General features: G+C 42.7%; 1 protein-coding gene across 2 annotated transcripts; it reads left to right on the top strand.

Moving 5' to 3' along the window:
* The first annotated feature begins 1,190 nt into the window (after positions 1 to 1,190).
* LOC115170056 (lactosylceramide 1,3-N-acetyl-beta-D-glucosaminyltransferase A-like) lies at positions 1,191 to 23,631 on the top strand. Of its 2 annotated transcripts, none has more exons than XM_029726298.1 (2): positions 1,191 to 1,564; positions 21,800 to 23,631. In XM_029726298.1, the coding sequence occupies exon 2, from the start codon at positions 22,131 to 22,133 to the stop codon at positions 23,280 to 23,282; it is 1,152 nt and encodes a 383-aa protein (XP_029582158.1). In that variant the 5' UTR covers positions 1,191 to 1,564; positions 21,800 to 22,130; the 3' UTR covers positions 23,283 to 23,631. The 2 variants fall into 2 exon arrangements, with proteins under 2 accessions (XP_029582158.1, XP_029582157.1); XM_029726297.1 differs by having other exon boundaries at positions 1,191 to 1,591.
* Positions 23,632 to 24,429: the final 798 nt, after the last annotated feature.

Below are 24,429 nucleotides of genomic sequence, written 5' to 3'. Positions count from 1 at the left end.
AATGGCTTGCGTTGAGTCCCGGGTTCCCACGGACACAGAATAATTTTTCCTGAGCCTGAGTGACTTAGGATGTGAAATCTGAAAGCACTTAAAGCTAGGATGTCCCTCCTACAATTGAATTTTTTCTTCTGACTGTCCATCAACTACTGGCTGAAACGTAAACATCACAGCCACTGACAAAGCACATGCTTGCAATCGTTACTTTGCTTTGCTTTATATTGGCCAGGTCGCAGTTGCAAATGAGAACTTGATCTCAACTAGCCTACCTGGTTATATAAAGGTGAAATATTCGGTATTATTATTTTTTTACAAATTAACAAAAGACCCAGCCGCCCAGAACACGACACTAGCCCAGGACAGGACTAAACTAGTAGAACACTGAACATTCATTGTGGTGAGAGAGAGAACAGGAAGAATACTAGATGCATGACAGATAGATACTTGAGCATGTGTCATCAAAAGTGACTACACCTAAGCAATTTATAACTATGTTTACCAGAAAGCTGAGATTTGAACCTTTCTTTGTGTATGCATCATTACTAGTTATTGTTTATGGCCCTCCCCTGATGAAGAATTACTTTTGGGGATTACATGTAGTTACATTTAGCTGGTTAATAACAAAAGACCCAGCAGCCCAGAACATGACACTCGCCCAGAACAGCACTAGAGAAGTACATCAGGAAAACACGTAATTGTGGTGAGAGAGAGAACAGGAAGAGGCCTTGACAGTGTGTCTCCTACCTCTGTTAATAGCTAGCTAATACTAGATGCATGATACATCATTTCCTTTGTCTCTACTCTCTTTGTACTAGATGAGTATAATGGTTTCAGATTAAAAAACAGGATCCATCCTTACATAATAATAGATGCATGATAGATAATTTCCTTTGTCTCTACTCTCTTTGTACTAGATGAGTATGATGGTTTCAGATTAAAAAACAGGACCCATCCTTACATAATAATAGATGCATGACAGATCATTTCCTTTGTCTAAAAAAAATATATATTAGATCAGTATTATTTGTTGGGAAACTCAGATAATTTCCTTTGTCTTTACTTTCTCTATATGATAAAAAAAGATGTCGTTCTGCCACTGAACAAAGCAGTTAACCCACTTTTCTCCGGTAGGCTGTCATTATAAATAAGAATTTGTTGTTACCTGACTTGCCTAGTTAATAAAAAGATATAAGTACTATAGATGATCTGGGGACATGTTTATGGATTTGATATCGTCAGGGGAAAACCTCTGGTTGAAAATGTTGAGGTGGAAGCAAGCACTTTAAGTCTTTCTCTCCCTCATATGGCTTCCTACCTCCCTCTCTACACACTCCCACAGTGTTTGAGGGCGTGGAGTGAGCAGAGGAAGTGGCAACACGCTCTGGAAAGAGTGATGCTGACACACTCAGTTTAACTGCGCTGCTTCTAGAAAGAGGAGTGTGTGTGTGTGACTCCACTCCAATCACTCCAGGGAGAGGTAGACAGAAATACCCCCAGAGCTATATCAGGAGGGTAAAGAGAGAACTCAACAGGAGTCGGTTGACATTGGGACTACTTCTTACAACTGGTAATTTGGATATTATATATAACAGCGGTAAGTGCCGTGTTGTGGCGCGTGCTTGGCAGTGATTCTTTCCAGATTGAGATCTATTTATACGACCTGTGACCATAGCGGCGGGAAGATGTTTTGTTATTTTATGTAGAATACTAATTATTTATTATGTGATCTTCCAAGACATTGATTCAGCTTTGATCTAACTACTAAATGGGCACCATTGTGAGAAGTGGCAGAGCGAAACTCCATGCTCTCCGGACCGCTGCAACTACCCAAGTCTTTTTGCCTCCACATATGTGGCATTTTTATGAAAATCTTATAATATTTGGCCAAGGAAACGTTTTTGGTTGATCTAAAACAGTAAAACAGTTAGGAAGGGAAACGGTTCAAACGGGATTGCGTGAAGTAGCAGCAAATATGTTGAATGAGCAGCTAATAAGCATGGAGAGCCTCACAAGTTTGACCAAATTACCTTATATCTTTCAGTCTAATACCGCCATTTGCTTACTTTTCATCAGAACAACACATTACACTGCACCGATCTGGTGACAATAAAATATTTATATTTTTTTAAACATGCTTTTTGAAAGTAGTTAAGCCTACTGTCCTCTTTAAGTTTAGCTGGAGCAAATATGGATATACTGACAAGATACATGTCTCTCCGCCCTACAGAGGGCTATATCGGTCTGCTAATACAGGACAAGTAAAGGCCCAGTGCACTATATTTGTGAAGACAATTTTTTTTTTTAAATATACAGTACCAGTCAAAAGTTGACACACCTACTCATTCCAGGTATTCTTTATTTGTACTATTTTCTACATTGAAGAAGAATAGTGAAGACATCAAAACTATGAAATAACATATGGAATCATGTAGTAACTAAAAAAAGTGTGAAACACATCAAAATATATTTTATATTTGACATTTTCCAAAGTAGCCACCCTTTGCCTTGATGACAGGCTCTTGGCATTCTCTCAACCAGCTTCATGAGGTAGTCACCTGGAATGCATTTAAATTAACAGCTGTGTCTTGTTAAAAGTTAATTTGGGGAATTTCTTTCCTTTTTAATGCGTTTGAGCCAATCAGTTGTGTTGTGACAAGGTAGGGGTGGTATACAGAAGATAGCCCTATTTGGTAAAAGACCAAGTCCATATTATGGCAAGAATAACTCAAATAAGCAAAGAGAAACGACAGTCCATCATTACTTTAAGACATGAAGGTCAGTCAATCCGGAAAATTTCAATAACTTCGAAAGTTTCTTCAAGTGCAGTCGCAAAAACCATCAAGCGCCATGATGAAACTGGCTCTTATGGAGGACAGCCACAGAAAAGGAAGACCTAGAGTTACCTATACTGCAGAGGATAAGTTCATTTGAGGTACCAGCCTCAGAAATTGCAGCCCAAATAAAAGAAACAGAGACATCTAAACATCAACTGTTCAGAGGAGACTCCGTGAATCAGGCCTTCATGGTCAAATTGCTGCAAAAAAAACCACTACTAAAGGACGCCAATAAGAAGAAAAGACTTGCTTGCGCCAAGAAACACAAGCAATGGACATTAGACCGGTGGAAATCTGTCCTTTGGTCTGATGAGTCCAAATTTGAGATTTTTGGTTCCAACCGCTGTGTCTTTGTGAGACGCAGAGTAGGTGAACATATGATCTCCGCATGTGTGGTTTCCACCGTGAAGAATGGAGGAGGTGTGACGGTGTGGGGGTGTTTTGCTGGTAACAATGTCAGTGATTTATTTAGAATTCAAGGCAGACTTATCCAGCATGGCTAACACAGAATTCTGCAGCTATACGCCATCGCATCTGGTTTGTGCTTAGTGGGACTATCATTTGTTTTTCAATCGGACAATGACCCATCACAACTTCAGGCTGTATAAGGGCTATTTGACCAACAAGGAGAGTGATGGAGTGCTGCATCACATGACCTGGCTTCTACAATCACCCGACCTCAACCCAATTGAGATGGTTTGGGATGAGTTGGACCGCAGAGTGAAGGAAAAGCAGCCAACATGTGCTCAGAATTCCAGGTGAAGCTTGTTGAGAGAATGCCAAGAGTGTGCAAAGCTGTCATCAAGGCAAAGGGTGGGTACTGTGAAGGATCTAAAATATATTTTGATTTGTATAGCCTCTTTTATTACGGCAACTGGTTTGATACATTCACCCTTGAAGGTAAATAATGTACTTACATTCAGTAATCTTGCTCTGATTTGTCATCCTTAAGGTCTCAGAGATAAAATGTAGCATGGTTTTGTTTTATAAATCAATTTTTAATGTCCAAATGTAGGCACTGGGGTCTACAGTTTGACCCATCCCCACTGCTGTCTCTAGCTCCACACCCACCACGCCCGGTCATCTAGATGTGTGAAAGTTAGTGTATAAGCTAATGATCTATAATTTATGACATTCCTGGTGGTGTGTAATCTTAAATGTTTTATTACCATAGCATTTTTGTATGTTCTCTATAGTTATGTACTTGCAAATGTATCAATTGACCAATTAGGCACATTTGGGCAAACTCCTGGCAGACTTGATACAAAATATTGTGCAGTAATTTAATTCTTCACTGGATCAGTTGGAAACTTTGCACACACACTGCTGCCGTCTGCTGGCCAAAATCTAAATTACACCTAGACTCCTATCTGAAAGTATGGCCTTTCTCTTGCATTTCGAAGATGATGAAAAAAAAAAAATGCACCTCAATGAGCTGTTTACGTCCATAAGCAAACAGGAAAACGCTCATCCATGGGCAGCGCTCTTAGTGGCCGGGGACATTAATGCAGGGAAACTCAAATCCGTTTTACCTAATTTCTACCAGCATGTTAAAATGTGCAACCAGAGGGGGAAAAAAAACTCTAGACCACCTTTACTCCACACAAAGCTCTCCCTCCTTTTGGCAAATCTGAACATCAAATCAAATTGTATTAGACACATGCGCTGAATATAACAGGTGTAGACCTTACAGTGAAATGCTTACTTATGAGCCCCTAACCAACAATGCAGTTAAAAAAAATACAGAGAAGAATAAGAAATAAAAGTAACAAGTAATTAAAGAGCAGCAGTAAAATAACAATAGCGAGACTATATACCTATATATACCTGTACAGAGTCAATGTGTGGGGGCACCGGTTAGTTGAGGTAATATGTACAGTGGGGGGGGGGAGTATTTGATCCCCTGCTGATTTTGTACATTTGCCCACTGACAAAGAAAGGATCAGTCTATAATTTTAATGGTAGGTTTATTTGAACAGTGAGAGACAGAATAACAACAAAAAAATCCAGAAAAACGCATGTCAAAAATTGTATGAATTGATTTGCATTTTAATGAGGGAAATAAGTATTTGAATGAGGGAAATAAGTATTTGACCCCCTCTCAATCAGAAAGATTTCTGGCTCCCAGGTGTCTTTTATACAGGTAACGAGCTGAGATTAGGAGCACACTCTTAAAGGGAGTGCTCCTAATCTCAGTTTGTTACCTGTATAAAAGACACCTGTCCACAGAAGCAATCAATCAGATTCCAAACTCTCCATCATGGCCAAGACCAAAGAGCTCTCCAAGGATGTCAGGGACAAGATTGTAGACCTACACAAGGCTGGAATGGGCTACAAGACCATCGCCAAGCAGCTTGGTGAGAAGGTGACAACATTTGGTGCTATTATTCGCAAATGGAAGAAACACAAAAGAACTGTCAATATCCCTCGGCCTGGGGCTCCATGCAAGATCTCACCTTGTGGAGTTGCAATGATCATGAGAACGGTGAGGAATCAGCCCAGAACTACACGGGAGGATCTTGTCAATGATCTCAAGGCAGCTGGGACCATAGTCACCACGAAAACAATTGGTAACACACTACGCCGTGAAGGACTGAAATCCTGCAGCGCCCGCAAGGTCCCCCTGCTCAAGAATACATATACAGGTCCATCTGAAGTTTGCCAATGAACATCTGAATGACTCAGAGGACAACTGGTGAAAGTGTTGTGGTCAGATGAGACAAAAATGGAGCTCTTTGACATCAACTCAACTCGCTGTGTTTGGAGGAGGAGGAATGCTGCCTATGACCCCAAGAACACCATCTCCACCGTCAAACATGGAGGTGGAAACATTATGCTTTGGGGGTGTTTTTCTGCTAAGGGGACAGGACATCTTCACGGCATCATTTGACAGGGCCATGTACTGTCAAATCTTGGGTGAGAACCTCCTTCCCTCAGCCAGGGCATTGAAAATGGGTCGTGGATGGGTATTCCAGTATGACAATGACCCAAAACACACGGCCAAGGCAACAAAGGAGTGGCTCAAGAAGAAGCACATTAAGGTCCTGGAGTGGCCTAGCCAGTCTCCAGACCTTAATCACATAGACAATCTGTGGAGGGAGCTGAAGGTTCGAGTTGCCAAACATCAGCCTCGAAACCTTAATGACTTGGAGAAGATCTGCAAAGAGGAGTGGGACAAAATCCCTCCTGAAATGTGTGCAAACCTGGTGGCCAACTACAAGAAACATCTGACCTCTGTGATTGCCAACAAGGGTTTTGCCACCAAGTACTAAGTCATGTTTTGCAGAGGGGTCAAATACTTATTTCCCTCATTAAAATGCAAATCATTTTATAACATTTTGACATGCGTTTTTCTGGATTTTTTTGTTGTTATTCTGTCTCTCACTGTTCAAATGAACCTACTATTAAAATTATAGACTGATCATTTCTTTGTAAGTGGGCAAACGTACAAAATCATCAGGGGATCAAATACTTTTTTCCCCCACTGTACATGTAGGTAGAGTTATTAAAGTGACTATGCATAGAATATAACAACAGAGAGTAGCAGCAGTGTAAGCGGGGGGGGGGCAATGCAAAAAGTTTGGTTAGCCATTTGATTAGATGTTCAGGCGTCTTATGGCTTGGGGGTAGAAGCTGTTTAGAAGCCTCTTGGACCTAGACTTGGCGCTCCGGTACCGCTTGCCATGAGTTAGCAGAGAGAACAGTCTATGTCTAGGGTGGCTGTAGTCTTTGACAATTTTTATGGGCTTCCTCTGACACCACCTGGTATAGAGGTCCTGGATGGCAGGAACCTTGGCCCCAGTGACGTACTGGGCCGTTCGCACTACCCTCTGTAGTGACTTGCGGTCGGAGGCCTAGCAGTTGCCATACCAGGCAGTGATGCAACCAGTCAGGATGCTGTCGATGGTGCAGCTGAGCCTTTTGAGGATCTGAGGACCCATGCCAAATCTTTTCAGTCTCCCGAGGGGGAATAGGTTTTGTTGTGCACTCTTCACGACTGTCTTGGTGTGCTTTGACCATGTTAGTTTGTTGGTGATGTGGACACCAAGGAACTTGAAGCTCTCAACCTGCAGCCCCGTTGATGAGAATGGGGGCGTGCTCGGTCGTCTTTTTCCTGTAGTCCACAATCATCTCCTTTGTCTTGATCACGTTGAGGGAGAGGTTGTTGTCCTGGCACCACACGACCAGGTCTCTGACCTCCTCCCTATAGGCTGTCTCATCGTTGTCGGTGATCAAGCCTACCACTGTTGTGTCATCGGCAAACTTAATGATGGTGTTGGAGTCGTGCCTGGCCATGCAGTCATGAGTGAACAGGGAGTACAAGAGGGGACTGAGCACGCACCCCTGAGGGGCCCCTGTGTTGAGGATCAGCATGGCATATGTGTTGTTTCTACCCTTACCACCTGGGGGCGGCCCGTTAGGCAGTCCAGGATCCAGTTGCAGAGGGAGGTGTTTAGTCCCAGGGTACTTAGCTTATTGATGAGCTTTGAGGGCACTATGGTGTTGAACGCTGAGCTGTAGTCAATGAATAGCATTCTCACATAGGTGTTCCTTTTGTCCAAGTGGGAAAGGGCAGTGTGGAGTGCAATAGAGATTGCATCATCTGTGGATCTGTTGGGGCAGTATGCAAATTAGAGTGGGTCTAGGGTTTCTGGGATAATGGTGTTGATGTGAGCCATGACCAGCCTTTCAAAGCACTTCATGGCTACATGGTCAGTTGTCATTTAGGCAGGTTACCTTAGGCACAGGCACTATGGTGGTCTGCTTAAAACATGTTGGTATTACCGACTCGGACAGGGAGAGGTTGAAAATGTCAGTGAAAAGACACTTGCCAGTTGGTCAGCGCATGCTTGCAGTACACGTCCTGGTAATCCGTCTGGCCCTGCGTCCTTGTGAATGTTGACCTGTTTAAAGGTCTTACTCACATCGGCTGAGGAGAGCGTGATCACACAATCTTCCGGAACAGCTGGTGCTCTCATGCATGTTTCAGTGTTATCTTCCTCAAAGCGAGCATAGAAGTAGTTTAGCTCGTCTGGCAGGCTCGTGTCACTGGGCAGCTCTCGGCTGTGCTTCCCTTTGTAGTCTGTAATGGTTTGCAAGCGCTGCCACATCCGACGTGCATCGGAGCCGGTGTAGTACGATTCCATCTTCGTCCTGTATTGAAGCTTTGCCTGTTTGATGGTTCATCAAAGGGCATAGCAGGATTTCTTATAAGCTTCCGGGTTAGTCCCGCTCCTTGAACATGGCAGCTCTAGCCTTTAGCTCAGTGTGGATGTTGCCTGTAATCCATGGCTTCTGTTTGGGGTATGTACGTACGGTCACTGTGGGGACGACGTCATCAATGCACTTATTGATGAAGCCAGTGACTGATGTGGTGTACTCCTCAATGCCATCGGAGGGATCCCGGAACATATTCCAGTCTGTGCTACCAAAACAGTCCTGTAGCTTAGCTTCTGCTCCGTTTGCCCACGTTTTTATTGATCTAGTCACTGGTGCTTCCTGCTTTCATTTGTGCTTGTACTTTGAAACTATGCAGACATAGAAGGCTCACTTTCACACAAACTGTATTTAGACAGAGTTGGGAACCCATGAGGCTTTTTCAATTTGCACTCCCGGTTAGAGTTTCAAGTACAGATTTGTGACTGTGTGTGAGTGTACAGTCGTGGCCAAAAGTTTTGAGAATGACACAAATATTAATTTCCACAATGTTTGCTGCTTCAGTGTCTTTAGATATTTTTGTCAGATGTTACTATGGAATACTGAAGTATAATTATAAGCATTTCATAAGTGTCAAAGGCTTTTATTGACAATTACATGAAGTTGATGCAAAGAGTCAAAATTTGCAGTGTTGACCCTTCTTTTTCAAGACCTCTGCAATTCACACTGGCATGCTGTCAATTAACTTCTGGGCCACATCCTGAGTGATGGCAGCCCATTCTTGCATAATCAATGCTTGGAGTTTGTCAGAATTTGTGGGTTTTTGTTTGTCCACCCGCCTCTTGAGGATTGACCACAAGTTCTCAATAGGATTAAGGTCTGGGGAGCTTCCTGGCCATGGACCCAAAATATCGATGTTTTGTTCCCCGAGCCACTTAGTTATCACTTTTGCCTTATGGCAAGGTGCTCCATCATGCTGGAAAAGGCATTGCTCGTCAACTGTTCCTGGATGGTTGGGAGAAGTTGCTCTCTGAGGATGTGTTGGTACCATTCTTTATTCATGGCTGTGTTCTTAGGCAAAATTGTGACTGAGCCCACTCACTTGGCTGAGAAGCAACCCCACACATGAATGATCTCAGGATGCTTTACTGTTGGCATGACACAGGACTGATGGTAGCGCTCACATTGTCTTCTCCAGACAAGCTTTTTTCATCAGAGAAAATGACTTTGCCCCAGTCCTCAGCAGTCCAATCCCTGTATCTTTTGCAGAATATCAGTCTGTCCCTGATGTTTTTCCTGGAGAGAAGTGGCTTCTTTGCTGCCCTTCTTAACACCAGGCCCTCCTCCAAAAGTATTCGCCTCACTGTGCGTGCAGATGCACTCACACCTGCCTGCTGCCATTCCTGAGCAAGCTCTGTACTGGTGGTGCCCCGATCTCGCAGCTGAATCAACTTTAGGAGACGGTCCTGGCGCTTGCTGGACTTTCTTGGGCGCCCTGAAGCCTTCTTCACAACAATTGAACCGCTCTCCTTGAAGTTCTTGATGATCCGATAAATGGTTGATTTAGGTGCAATCTTATTGGCAGCAATATCCTTGCCTGTGAAGCCCTTTTTGTGCAAAGCAATGATGACGGCACGTGTTTCCTTGCAGGTAACCATGATTGACAGAGGAAGAACAATGATTCCAAGCACCACCGTCCTTTTGAAGCTTCCAGTCTGTTATTCGAACTCAATCAGCATGACAGAGTGATCTCCAGCCTTGTCCTTGTCAACACTCACACCTGTGTTAACGAGAGAATCACTGACATGATGTCAGCTGGTCCTTTTGTGGTGGGGCCAAAAATGCAGTGGAAATGTTTTTGGGGGACTCAGTTAATTTGCATGGCAAAGAGGGACTTTGCAATTAATTGCAATTCATCTGATCACTCTTCATAATATTCTGGAGTATATGCAAATTGCCATCATACAAACTGAGGCAGCAGACTGAAAATTAATGTGTCATTCTCAAAACTTTTGGCCACGACTGTATGTGTTGAAGGGACAGACACTTTTCACAGCATTTCGATACAAAGTGATTTATGTAGCAGGTTAGGAGAGCATTTCCTGCTAACCCTATCCCCATTCCTAACCTTAACCTCAGTCTCCTAACCTGCTGCATAAGTATTCCTAACCTTCTACGAAAAAGTCATTACCGTAGTGTCGTGAAAAGAGGGTTTCCCGTGTGTTAAAGGTATGCTAATATTCGCAACATTTTGACAAACCTGTATCAACGGTTTCAGAGTGTTTGCTGAGGATGGTGACACCCTTGAAAAGATGCCAAACAAACTACAGTTGAAGTTGGAAGTTTACATACACCTTAACCTGAGTTTAAATGTATTTGGCTTTCACAATACCTGACATTTAATCCTAGTACAAATTCCCTGTCCAAGGTCAGTTAGGATCACCACTTTATTTTAAGAAAGTGAAATGTCAGAATAATAGTAGAGAGAATGATTTTTTTCAGCTTTTATTTCTTTCATCACATTCCCAGTGGGTCAGAAGTTTACATACACTCAATTAGTATTTGGTAGCATTGCCTTTGAATTGTTTAACTTGGGTCAAACATTTCAGGTAGCCTTCCACAAGCTTCCCACAATAAGTTTGGCCCATTCCTCCGGACAGAGCTGGTGTAACTGAGTCGGGTTTGTAACCCTCCTTGCTCGCACACGCTTTTTCAGTTCTGCCCACATATTTTCTATGGGATTGGGGTCAGGACTTTGTGAGGGCCACTCCAATACCTTGACTTTGTTGTCCTTAAGCCATTTTGCCACAACTTTGGAAGTATGCTTGGGGTCATTGTCCATTTGGAAGACCCATTTGCGACCAAGCTTTAACTTCCTGACTGAAGTCTTGAGATGTTGCTTCAATATATCCACATAAGTTCTTTCCTCATGATGCCATTTATTTTGTGAAGTGCACCTTCCCCTCCTGCAGCAATGCACCCCCACAACATGATGCTGCCACCCCCGTGCTTCACGGTTGGGATGGTGTTCTTCGGCTTGCAAGCCTCCCCCTTTTTCCTCCAAACATAACGATGGTCATTATGGCCAAACAGTTCTATTTTTGTTTCATCAGACCAGAGGACATTTCTCCAAAAAGTACGATATTTGTCCCCATGTGCAGTTGCAAACCGTAGTCTGGCTTTTTTATGGTGGTTTTGGAGCAGTGGCTTCTTCCTTGCTGTGCGGCCTTTCAGGTTGTGTCAATATAGGACTCGTTTTTACTGTGGATATAGATAGTTTTGTACCTGTTTCCTCCAGCATCTTCACAAGCTCCTTTGCTGTTGTTCTGGGATTGATTTGCACTTTTCACAACAAAGTACGTTCATCTCTAGGAGACAGAACACATCTCCTTCCTGAGCGGTATGACGGCTGCTTGGCCCATGGAGTTTATACTTGCGTACTATTGTTCATACAGATGAACGTGGTACTTTCATATATATATTTGGCCATAATGACCAAATATATATATTTATTTAGTGACGTACTTAGCTTTACATTTACCAGTACCTTATAGAGTATAACATGACTTTAAACCCATGGCAATCCTGACATTTCCTGAGTAATGTGTTTGTATTTGTATTTATTATGGATTCCCATTAGCTGCTGCAGCTACTCTTCCTGGGGTCCTGCAGAATTAAGGCAGTTATTACATTTTAAAAACATTACAATACATTCATTACAGAATTCACAACACACTAAGTGTGTGCCCTCAGGCCCATACTCCACTACCAGATATCTACAAATGTTATCATATGTATGTTATCATATGTGTGTATGCATGTGTCTGTGCCTTTGTTTGTGTCTCTTCACAGACCCCTCTGTTCCATAAAGTGTATTTTTATCAGTTTTTTAAATCTGATTTTACTACTTGCATCAGTTACTTGATGTGGAATACAGTTCCATGTAGTCATGGCTCTATGTAGTACTGTGTGCCTCCCATAGTCTGTTCTGGACTTGGGGACTGTGAAGAGACCTTTAGTGGCATGTCTTGTGGGGTATGCATGGGTGTCCGAGCTGTGTGCTACTATTTTAAACACTTTGAGCCATGAGAGATTGACATGAATGTCATTGTTAGCTCTCCGTGTACTTTTAAGGGCCAGCAGTGCTGCCCTGTTCTGAGCCAACTGCAATTTTCTCAAGTCCCTCTTTGTGGCACCTGACCACACGACTGAACAGTAGTCCAGGTGTGACAAAACCAGGGCCTGTAGGACCTGCCTTGTTGATAGTGTTAAGAATGCAGAGCAGGGCTTTATTATGGAAAGACTTCTCCCAATCTTAGCTACTGTTGTATCAATATGTTTTTACCATGAAAGTTTACAATCCAGGATAACGCCAAGCAGTTTAGTCACCTCAACTTGCTCAATTTCGACATTATTCTTTACGAGATGTGGTTGAGGTTTAGGGTTTAGTGAATGGTTTGTCCCAAATACAATGATTTTAGTTTTGGAAATATTTAGGACTGCAGCTCTTTGTTAAGTGTTGCAGTCATTTCAGTCGCTGTAGTAGCTGACGTGTATAGTGTTGAGTCATCCGCATACATAGACACTCTGGCCTTACTCAAAGCCAGTGGCATGTCGTTAGTAAAGGTTGAAAAAAGCAAGGGGCCTTAACAGCTAACCTGGGGAATTCCTGCTTCTACCTGGATTATGTTTGAGAGGCTTCCATTAAAGAACACCCTCTGTGTTTTGTTAGACAAGTAACTCTTTATCCACATGATAGCAGGAAGTGTAAAGCCATAACACATCCGTTTTTCCAGCAGCAGACTATGATCGATAATGTCAAAAGCTGCACTGAAGTCTAACAAGAACAGGATCCATTTGCCCAACATTTTGTCTCCCCTTACTAGCTCTGACCTTGTTGATAGCTACTTTCTTGAGGAAAAATTGACTTACTTTGACTGTGATACGTGGTTTTCCTACCTAGTTACTGTACCTTAAGATGAATGCACTAACTAAGACTAAATGACTAAAATGTAAAAAAAATGTATACAAATAATTAGTTGAATGGTTAAACATTAGTAGAAAGTAGCCTAAGTAAAGGTATGTCACAACACATATTACAAACCAAACACACCTGTGAGGTAAAGCATATTTGACTTTCAACAGTCAACAAGAAAACTTGCAGAACAAACAGGCAGTTTTATTGGCAGATGTCAATGAGACTTGAGAGGCGAGACACACCTTTGTCTTTGTTAGATGGATATGGCCACAAGACCATCAGCAGGAAAGCCAAGTATTTACAATGGAGTACCTAAGTGCCTGGGAAGTATACTTAAGCAATAATGCTCGAGGAGGTGTGGTATTTGTCCAACATACCACGGCTGTTGCATCGTGCCTAAGAACAGCCATTAGCCGTGGTATACTGGCCATAAACTATAAACCCTGAGGTGCCTTATTGCTATTCTAAACTGGTTACCAACGTAATTAGAGCAGCGAAAATAAATGTTTTGTCATACCCGTGGTATACGGTCTGATATAACACGGTTGTCAGCCAATTAGCATTCAGGGCTCAAACCACCCAGTTTATAATCAGTGTCTTATGTCAGACACCGGTACACACACAAGTACATGAAGCACAAATGAATACATCATAGTAAGACAGAGGCATTTATTTTAGCATGTCTCTACTTCTATCTAACTGTTCTTTCATTTACCAATGCAAAATTACCCCGGTTACATATACGGTAAGCGGTGGGGAGTGGAGTGATGTAACTGAACGTCCCTTTCCAGTTAATTCCAGATTTACTTGAATCATACAATTTGCTAACGATTGTTTCTTGAACCATTGTCCTTTATGAGATAATGACAGTTAATTAGTAAACACAGATTCATGCAGGCGTGGACTTTACTGTAACACAGACAGTGGGAGGAGGGGCTTCTGAAAGCTTTTTCGGGTTGAAATGGGGAAGCTGAGGTTAGACAAAACAGCAATACCTCCTCATCTTACTCAGGCAAAGAGGGAGTCACAGGAAGAGATAAGGATAGAGAGATAGGGAGAGATAGAGAGGGGTGAGAGGAGACAGAGAAAGATACGAGATTCTGAGCGTGACCCTATTAGGCAGTGGGTAGCTAATGATAAAAGCTCTCGGGGGAGGGGGGGAGTTTACCAAGGCCAAATGGGCGGAAGCAGCCTATTCTCATCTCCGCTCTCACTGTCATTGTGCTCCCAGAGCTACCCTGATGCCCTCCATTGTGTGCCGAACGCTTTCCGCAGCTCTCAGGCGTTTCGATGGGTCGTCGTCATAAACCCCTCTATTATGGGACAACATTTGCTGCGCTGGCTTTTACCATTCACTGGCCACACTTTGGACTTCTCAGCTAATGTCACACAAAGCCACACTGGGAAATCAGAGGAGAAGCACACAACAGAAGTACTTGTTTTTATGATATGAAACTGATTTAGTTGAAATGATAAGCCTATAGATTTAAAACAGGTATAGAGGGATTGGGTGACTGGGAGGGCAGCTTCTCTGAGGTGTGTGGGGGGCCTCAACTAATCTCACTTCAGTCTCTTGGTGGACCCACTCTCCAAGTAGAACCCCACCAGCCACTATATTTTAATTAACATTTTAGTAATTTAGCTGACGCTCTTATCCAGAGCGACTTACAGGAGAAATTAGGATGTCTTGCTCAAGGGCACATTGACAGATTTTTCACCTAGTCATGTCAGGGATTCGAACCAGCAACCTTTTAGTTTCTGCTCCAACACTCTCAACCGCTAGGCTACCTGACCACAATACTCAGGGTGTGTCAGTAATTTCAATCTGGAGGGCCAGAGTGCGCTCTGGGCGTTCATAAATTCCCGAGCATTGTCAGATTGTCCAGAGCGTTTCGCTCTCCGAGCGTTCAGAGCGCACACTAGACACTCTGGCCGAGGACTAGGGTTGATCCGAGCGGTCTGACCTCACAACGGCAGTCAAGCACCCAAGCTAACTGGCTAACGTTGGCTCGCTTGCTAGCTACTTCCAGACACAAATGAGAGAACACCTCACTCTGACCATTTTCCTCACCCTAGCACAACTGGTTAGGCTACTTTCATGTTATCCAGAGCATTGGTGACTGTAACTGTGCTGCTGGCAACAATTTAAGTATGCTTTGTTTTGCTGATGTTTACCGGCACCGGCCATATTCAGCGGGTGTTGAGCATTCGTAAATTCATCAGTTATTCTGCGTTCTGGCACAGTCAGACGAGAGTTCTCTGAAATCAGAGTAGATAGCCAGAGTGAATTTACGAACGCACCCTTAACTGACAGTCTTCCTCCAATGTATGTACAATGACATAAATCAACAGATTTTCAGTACATTAGGAGAGGAGTTGGAGTTTAAAAGTGCCTCAAAGTACAAATAATTGCTTGATTTTTGTTGTGTGTTCTCTGTTAAATGTTTGCTCAGCCCACATGCTCTATATGGCCAGGTCGCAATTGTAAATGAGAACTTGTTCTCAACTTGCCTACCTGGTTAAATAAAGGTTAAATAAATAAATAAATATATGTAATGTATACAATAACTATGTATTCATACTATGACTCTCTAAACGTATTTGCAGGCGATATCCTGATATACCTGACCAATATTGAAAACTCAATGCCACTCTTGCTAAATATAGTTTCAGAATACTCAAAAATCTCAGGATATAAAATTAACTTGGAAAACCCTAAAATAATGGCAATAGGAAAAACAATTCATGATCTACAGCAATCCTTTAGTGGACCACAAAAATAATATAAAATACTTAGGATGCTAAATACGTGACAAACAAATATAAAAAAATGTGTCTCATTACTCAACAATATGAAAGCAGGTCTAATTAAATGGAAAAATCTTCCCATAAATCTTACAAGTAGAATATTTCCTCATCAGAATGGCATGGCTCACAAAGCTGTATATTTAATTCTCGGTTACCACACCAAAGACATTCTTAAAAAAAAATGTATACTTGGTCATAACAGACTTTATATGGGCAAATAAAGATAATAAAATAAAAAGGAAAGTTCTACACCTTAAGTCTGAGGGTGGTGTTACATTCCCCCAGCAAGAAAACCAAAAACGTCACTCAAACAGTAAGGGGAACTAACAGAGTCACTGACAACAACCAAAACGAAACAGGTGGGGTTATAAAAGACTCTCATAGAGGTGTTCATTGAAAATTGCATAGCAAGAACAACTGGGACCTAAAAGACACCCACCGTGAGCACCCACTAAGAGGAAAACAAAAGAAAAACACAAACTCACAGACAGGAAGCAAACCAAAAAGTTTAGCAAAAAGAAAACAGGGAAGATCAGACAAAGGAATATTTTTTCTAGAAATCAAATAGGGAGCGCCAACTAAAGGTGTTCACCCCAACCCCACCCCACCCCACCCCACCCAACCCCACACCCAACCCAACCCAACCCCACACCCAACCCAACCCCACACCCAACCCCACCCCACACCACACCCAACCCCACACCCAACCCAACCCAACCCCACCCCACACCACACCCAACCCAACCCCACACCCAACCCAACCCCACCCAACCCCACCCCACCCCACACCCCACCCAACCCAACCCAACCCCACCCCACCCCACACCACACCCAACCCAACCCCACACCCAACCCAACCCAACCCCACACCCAACCCAACCCCACACCCAACCCAACCCAACCCAACCCCACCACACCCAACCCAACCCCACACCCAACCCAACCCCACACCCAACCCAACCCCACACCCAACCCAACCCCACCCCACCCAACCCCACCCCACACCCCACCCAACCCAACCCCACCCCACCCCACACCACACCCAACCCAACCCCAACCCCACACCCAACCCAACCCAACCCCACACCCAACCCAACCCAACCCCACACCCAACCCAACCCAACCCCACCACACCCAACCCAACCCCACACCCAACCCAACCCCACACCCAACCCAACCCAACCCCACACCCAACCCAACCCAACCCAACCCAACCCACATCTTTCAAGACAACTGAAGCACTGGGCCAGCCACTCTTAAATATCATGTCAGCACAGGTGAAACACCTTTCGACTAACGAGATGGACAGGCCAGCACAGGTGTAATACATACTGACTAACGAGGTGACACCAATCGGCACGCCTTACGTGCTAACCGGCAGCCTCGAAATATAATTGGAAAAACCAATACTTGTAACATTGGTTTTAACCTTCCAGACATGGAATTGAATCAACACGCCGCCACCCAGGGCTTTTACTTGCAATACATAGGCTAGTTAAATGCACGAAAGAGGAACAAAGTGTACATATTGAAGATGCGCACGCTCATCCCCAGAAACTTTTCACATGTGAAATTTCAAAGGAAAAAGCTAAGAACATGAACAACTTCATAGTTAAGAACACTTTAACAACATGGAAGTAAATGAAACGTATTCTACAAGAACCAATATCACTCCCTAAAAACACAACCCTATGGAACAATCATTGGATCATAGTGTTTAAGAATCTACTGATAAATTGGTCCACATTGAAAAGTAAAGGCATATAAACCCGTAAATGACTTGGTAATAGGAAATACATGTACTTCCATTACAGAATGAAAAATACATTTTGGACTGACCAATGTAGATATTTTTCAGATACATGCAACTTAAACGTTTTATATCAAGACATTCATATTTGAAATATTTTGGACATCAGAGCAATCTTGAGGGAATCCTATTTCAGTCAGAATAGACTGTTCATATGATAGGTAAGATATACAAAACCTTAATGAGAGCATATCCAACTGACAATCGCTAAGAAAAAATATATAAACTATTGGAACCAAGACTTAGAAAGAACTGATATTGCCACAAGATGGAGGGAATGTTGGAACAAAATTACAGTTTAAACATTTACACTTAATCCAGTATAAACTAATGTATATAATTTATTACACAAGAGACAAAATTCACAGCAGAGTCATGTCTTAAGTGTAAAACTAACAATGACTTAATAATCCATCACTTCTGGGAATGCTATAAAAGTCCAAAAGTTATGTGCAGAGGTAGAAAGTTGGCTGTCAGAAAAATTACAATGTAAATCTACTTTTAATCCGTCTATTTGTGTCACGTCCTGACCAGTATAAGGGGTTATTTGTTATTGTAGTTTGGTCAGGACGTGGCAGGGGTGTGTTTGTTTATAGTGTTTCGGGGTTTGTTGGGCTATGTTTATATTTAAGAGGGGTGTTTGTTTAGAGTGTTTCAGGGTTTGTTGGGCTCTGTTCTTTGTGAGTCTATTTCTATGTTAGTTCTAGATTGTCTATTTCTATGTGGTGTTTGTTGGGTTGACCTTCAATTGGAAGCAGCTGCTCCTAATTGCTTCTAATTGAAGGTCCTATTTAAGAGGGGTGTTTTTCTATGGGATTTTGTGGGTAGTTGTTCCTTGTTTAGTGGTTGTTGCACCTGACAGGACTGTTTTGTTCTTTTTTGGTATACTTATTTAGTTGTTTCTCCTTCTTCAAAATAAAAAGAAGATGAGTATACATATTCCCGCTGCGTTTTAGTCCAATCCTTACGACAACCGTGACAGTTTTCATATTTCAAGACATGGCATATGAGTGTGCCGTGAGATACCTGATGGGATGGACGATACTTTTCTCGTCAATCATCTTGAAAAAAAAAATGATACTTAACTGGAAATCAACTAATCCTCCATCGTTAACACAATGGAAAGGACACATTCTTTATCTAAATGTTGAAAGTGCGAGGAAGACTGAGAGAAACAAAATGGTGCACTTTGAGCCCAATGTGGTGGAGAGTGATGCGGGCACTGGAGATGGGGGTGTGAGCAGGTGGATCTGGGTAGGGGTGATGTAGAAGTTTGTGTGCGTTGGTATGTTGTCGTTTGTATGTGGATGTTTTATATTGTAATAAAAAAAATATATATAAAAACTTTGAAACGGGTACAAATATAGTATAGTGTATATACAGTACCAGTCAAGTTTGGACAAACCTACTCATTCAAGGGTTTATTTTTTTTATTTTTTTACTATTTTCTACATTGTAGAATAAAAGTGAAGACATCAAAACTATGAAATAACACATATGTAATCATGTAGTACCCAAAAGAGTGTTAAATAAATCTAAATATATTTGAGATTCTTCAAAGTAACCACCTTTTGCCTTGAGGACAGCTTTGCACGCTGTTAGCATTCTCTCATCCAGATTCACCAGGAATACTGTTCCAACAGTCTTGAAGGAGTTCCCACATATGCTGAGCACTTGTTGGCTGCTTGTCCTTCACTCTGCGGTCCAACTCATCTCAATTGGGTTGAGGTGGTTGATTGTCTACCTGGTTAAATAAAGGTGAAATAAATTGTGGATGCCAGGTCATCTGATGCAGCCATCCATCACGCTCCTTGGTCAAATAGCCCTTACACAACCTGGAGGTGTGTACTTTTCTTCAGGAGTCAGTGAACCTGGAGTCCAATCAATGAGACGATATAGGAGATGTTGGTTAGAGCTGCCCTGCACCATAAAAAACACAAAATTTGAGTTTGCTATTAACAAGAAGCATTGCCTGATGTGAACCATGACTCGAACAAAAGAGATTTCAAAAGACCCAAGTTTAAGAATTGTTGCCTTGCATAAAGCTGGAAAGAGTTACAAAAGTATCTCTAAAAGTCAGTCCACGGTAAGACAAACTGGAGAAATTTCAGCACTGTTGGTACTCTCCCTAGGAGTGGCCGTCCTGCAAAGATGACTGCAAGAGCACAGCGCAGAATGCTCAATGAGGTTAAGAAGAATCCTAGAGTGTCAGCTAAAAACTTACAGAAATCTCTGGAAGATGCTAACTTCTCTGTTGACGAGTCTACAACACGTAAAACACTAAACAAGAATGGTGTTCATGGGAAGACACCATGGAAGGAGCCACTGCTGTCAAAAAAAAAACATTGCTGCACGTCTGAAGTTCGCAAAAGAGCACCTGGATGTTCTACAACACTACTGGTAAAATATTCTGTGGACAGATGAAACAACAGTTGAGTTGTTTGGAAGGAACACATAACACTATGTGTGGAGAAAAAAAGGCACAGCACACCAACATCAACCTCATCCCAACTGTAAACTATGGTGGAGGGAGCATCATGGTTTGGGGCTGCTTTGCTGCCTCAGGGCCTGGACAGCTTGCTATCATCAACGGAAATATGAATTCCCAAGTTTATTAAGACATTTTGCAGGAGAATGTAAGGCTATCTGTCCGCCAATTGAAGCTTAACAGAAGTTAGGTGATGCAACAGGACAACGACCCAAAAGACAGAAGTAAATCAACAACAGAATGGCTTCAACAGAAGAAAATGTGCCTTCTGGAGTGGCCCAGTCAGTCCTGATCTCAATCTGATGGAGATGCTGTGGCATGACCTCAAGAGAGCGGTTCACACCAGACATCCCACGAATATTGTGGAACTAAAAGTTTTGTAGAGGTATGGTCCAAAATTCCTCCTGACCGTTGTGCAGGTCTGATCCGCAACTACATAAAACGTTTGGTTGAGGTTATTGCTGCCAAAGGATGGTCAACCAGTTATTAAATCCAAGGGTTCACATACTTTTTCCCAACCTGCACTGTGAATGTTTACACTGTGTGTTCAATAAAGACATGAACAATGAATTGTTTGTGTGTTATTAGTTTAAGCAGACTGTGTTTGTCTATTGTTTTGACTTAGATGAAGATCAGATACAATTGTACGACCAATTTATGCAGAAATCCAGGTAATTTTAAAGGGTTCACATACTTTTTCTTCCCACAGTATATATATTTCATCATACTATTTTGTTGAAGTACTATTTCATTCTTGGTTTTGTTAATGACATCACTACTGCATGTTAACCTCCCCAGTAATGAATCATCCTTGAAAGCCCTGGCAGGCAATCTATTTATGACCATTACACTATTAGACACAGTCAGAATAGACACAGCTCAATATATATTACCTTAACATACATAGTGTGGCTTGGACAATGAAACATGTATCTGTGTGCCTGCATGACTAAATGGCCCCACAATTCATCATTATGACACTTAATTAGCCTGACTAGCTTAAAAAAGCATGGAGATTATAGAAGCAAAAGCTATGCTAAATAAGAGTAAATACTACAACTTTACATTAAAAAACTAATTGGTAAGTCTTTACATTAAGTTGCCTTTGTACCTGTGTTGTAATGATGCTGTATTAAAGCTGCGATATGTAACTTTTTTAGGGAGACCGAACAAATGCATATAGAAATATGAGCTATGGAGCTTTCATTCGCATCATTCGCTATTTCTATGCATCCTGTTCTTTAGTTTCGTTTTTGCATCTTTTACTTTGGGTTTTGTACACCAGCTTCAAACAGCTGAAAATACAATATTTTTGGTTATGGAAAAGATATTTCAGTGGTTTAGATGGTACAATGATTCTCTTCACAATGACTGCTTGTTTTGTCACATCAACTGAAATTAGGCAAACTATTAGAATTTTATCAACCAGGAAATGGCAGAGCGATTTCTGCATATTGCATCTTTAAATAACAACATTGTATTCAGAAGTTAATACATTATAGTTAGAGTAATTACAGAGTAACTACACAGGTAGAAGAGCAGCATAACGTAAACAGTTACCAAATGTTTAAGAACTCTATCACACCCAAAGGCAAAATTGTAAAATTCAATTTCAGACTAGTTGATTGATCTGTTTGTCTGCTTTTCTCTAACGAGGATTTTATTACACTTAACTCTCACCACATTGGGCCATTAGAGTAAAACGTGTACTCTCTGTTCCATTTCAGAGCAATGCTCGGCACCCTGGGAACGCTGGATGAGTCTGAGCAACTATGAGGACGGCTGTGTTTGAGTCAGTAACAACAGGAGTGTGAGGGACTTTCCGGACGGAGGCGATGGATTCTGGGAGGCTCCTTATGTGATTCACCCTGACACACCCATGCCTCCTGCTCCATGTGGGAAACCTAGGATGGAACACACACACTGCTATGCACAGTCACTGGGACAACTGCCTCTGCAGCCGCTCTTTCACACACTCTGACACACACCACCGCCGCCAACACCGAACAGACTTGACAGAGGAAGAACCCCAGAATTTTCCAGAACCAATTTTCCGGTATGTTTGTGAATTTTCGGCGGATCCGCAAGTGCCAGTTCTTGCAGCTAATGACCACGTGCCTGGTGCTGTCGGTGGTGATGGTGTGCTGGGATGGCAGCGTGGTGAGCCACGTCAAGTCCTACTCCTACCGCTACCTGGTCAACCGCTACACCTTCATCAACAAGAGCTTCACCATCTCGCGCCAGGAGGCCCAGATGTTCAGCAACCACCGCTACCTGCTCAACCACCCGGATAAGTGCTCAGGAGAGAAGAACGTTTTACTGCTGCTGCTAGTCAAGTCCTCCCCAGAGAACATCGAGAGACGGCGAGCCATACGGTCGACGTGGGGCAACGAGACCTACATCCGCCAGACCTTGGGTGTGACTGTGAAGGTGGTTTTTGTGCTGGGCCTCCCCAAGCAGCAGGAAGCTGCCCAGACTCGGAGGAGCCGAGGGGGCACCCAGGACAACCTTGTCCGTGAAGACCTCTTGAATGGCGACTTGGTCCAGCAGGACTTTGTGGACTCGTTCCACAACCTAACCCTCAAGCTTCTGCTACAGTTCCGGTGGGCGCACGCCTACTGCCCGCACGCCCGCTTCCTCATGACGTCTGACGACGACATATTCGTGCACATGCCCAACCTGGTGTGCTACCTTCAGGACATAGACAGGAAGGGCGTGACAGACTTCTGGATTGGTCGTGTGCACAGAGGCGCGCCACCCATCCGCCGGAAGGAAAGCAAGTACTATGTCCCATATGAGATGTACCCATGGTTGGCATACCCGGACTACACGGCAGGGGCGGGTTACGTTGTCTCTAGAGACGTGGCGAACAAAATCTACCAGGCTTCGTTGACCCTCAACGCCTCGCTGTACATCGACGATGTCTTCATGGGCATCTGCGCCAACACCATGGGCGTGTTGCCGCAGGAGCATGTGTACTTCTCAGGTGAGGGCAAGGCGCCCTACCACCTGTGCATCTACGACAAGATGATGACGTCGCACGGCCACGTGGTCGACATATACGAACTCTGGAAAGCCGCCACGAATCCGGAGGTCAAACGGGTCACGTCAGGACTCTTTGGGAGGTTGTACTGCACGGCGGTGAAACTCACCCTTCTCTGTAGACCTTATTTCTTCAACAGCTACCCCTGCAAGGCAGCCTTGTTGTAGTACAGTAAACCTATGTACTGTGTTTGTTCCAAAATAGAGCGAGGGATCATTTTGTACCAAATTTCTCTTTCATCGGTCTCCCGTCATTTGAAAAGGCGGGAAGGCCTGTGTTTTGTGTTGATGGAGGAAGATACGCATGAGTCATATCTATTGATGTAAATTTGGGTTTATAGTAACCGTCTATCTATATGGCTTTATAGTGACCGTCTATCTATATGGCTTTATAGTGACCGTCTATCTATATGGCTTTATAGTGACCATCTATCTACATTTTACATTTACATTTTAGTCATTTAGCAGACGCTCTTATCCAGAGCGACTTACAGTAGTGAATGCATACATTTCATTTCATGCATTTTTTTTTTTTTTTGTACTGGCCCCCCGTGGGAATCGAACCCACAACCCTGGCGTTGCACACACCATGCTGGCGTTGCAAACACCATGCTCTACCAACTGAGCCACTATATATGGCTTTATAGTGACCGTCTATCTATATGGCTTTACAGTGACCGTCTATCGATGTGGCCAGCAGTGGTCCAGTTCTTGATATCTTTACGATGTATTGAAGAGCAGAGACTGAATGTGATGAATAAGGAGATGGTATCCAGAGAGAAGGATGACAAATAGGATTCTAAGTGAATTTCCGCTTCCACATCTCCTTCCATTAAACTAATTGAGAGATTGATTCTCTGGCCTAAAATTCTGTTATTCTGTTGGTTATGCTACTGTGGTTTTAAAAATAACAGTGGATGGACACGATTGGCTCATTCTCTATCGTTTCACAGTAAGGTTTGCTAAAGTTAAAAGAAAGATAAAAAATGTTTTGTTTTACTTTCAAACATACCTAATGTCAAGGATGCATTTGAAACTGACAGCAAGCATTTCAAATGGGTGTTGGGGGACAAAGAAGTCTTCAAAACTCTGCAGCCATAAGGTGGCAACTGTCTCAGGTGAAGCAGTACATTAATGTGTAGCCTATGTTTGAGTTATAGTGAGGGGAAAAAGTATTTGATCCCTGCTGATTTTGTACATCTGCCCACTGACAAAGAAATTATCAGTCTATAATTTTAATGGTAGGTTTATTTGAACAGTGAGAGACAGAATAACAACAAAAAAATCCAGAAAAACGCATGTAAAAAAAAATATT

Source organism: Salmo trutta, chromosome 31 (genome assembly GCF_901001165.1).
Source record: "Salmo trutta chromosome 31, fSalTru1.1, whole genome shotgun sequence".
Lineage (NCBI taxonomy): Eukaryota > Metazoa > Chordata > Actinopteri > Salmoniformes > Salmonidae > Salmo > Salmo trutta.
Note: the sequence above shows the minus strand (reverse complement) of the source record. Positions and strands in the feature narration are given on the sequence as shown.

What these genes read in the sequence shown, in the direction of transcription:
- LOC115170056 (XM_029726298.1), top strand. Translation starts at nt 22,131, where the DNA reads ATGTTTGTGAATTTTCGGCGGATCCGCAAGTGCCAGTTCTTGCAGCTA.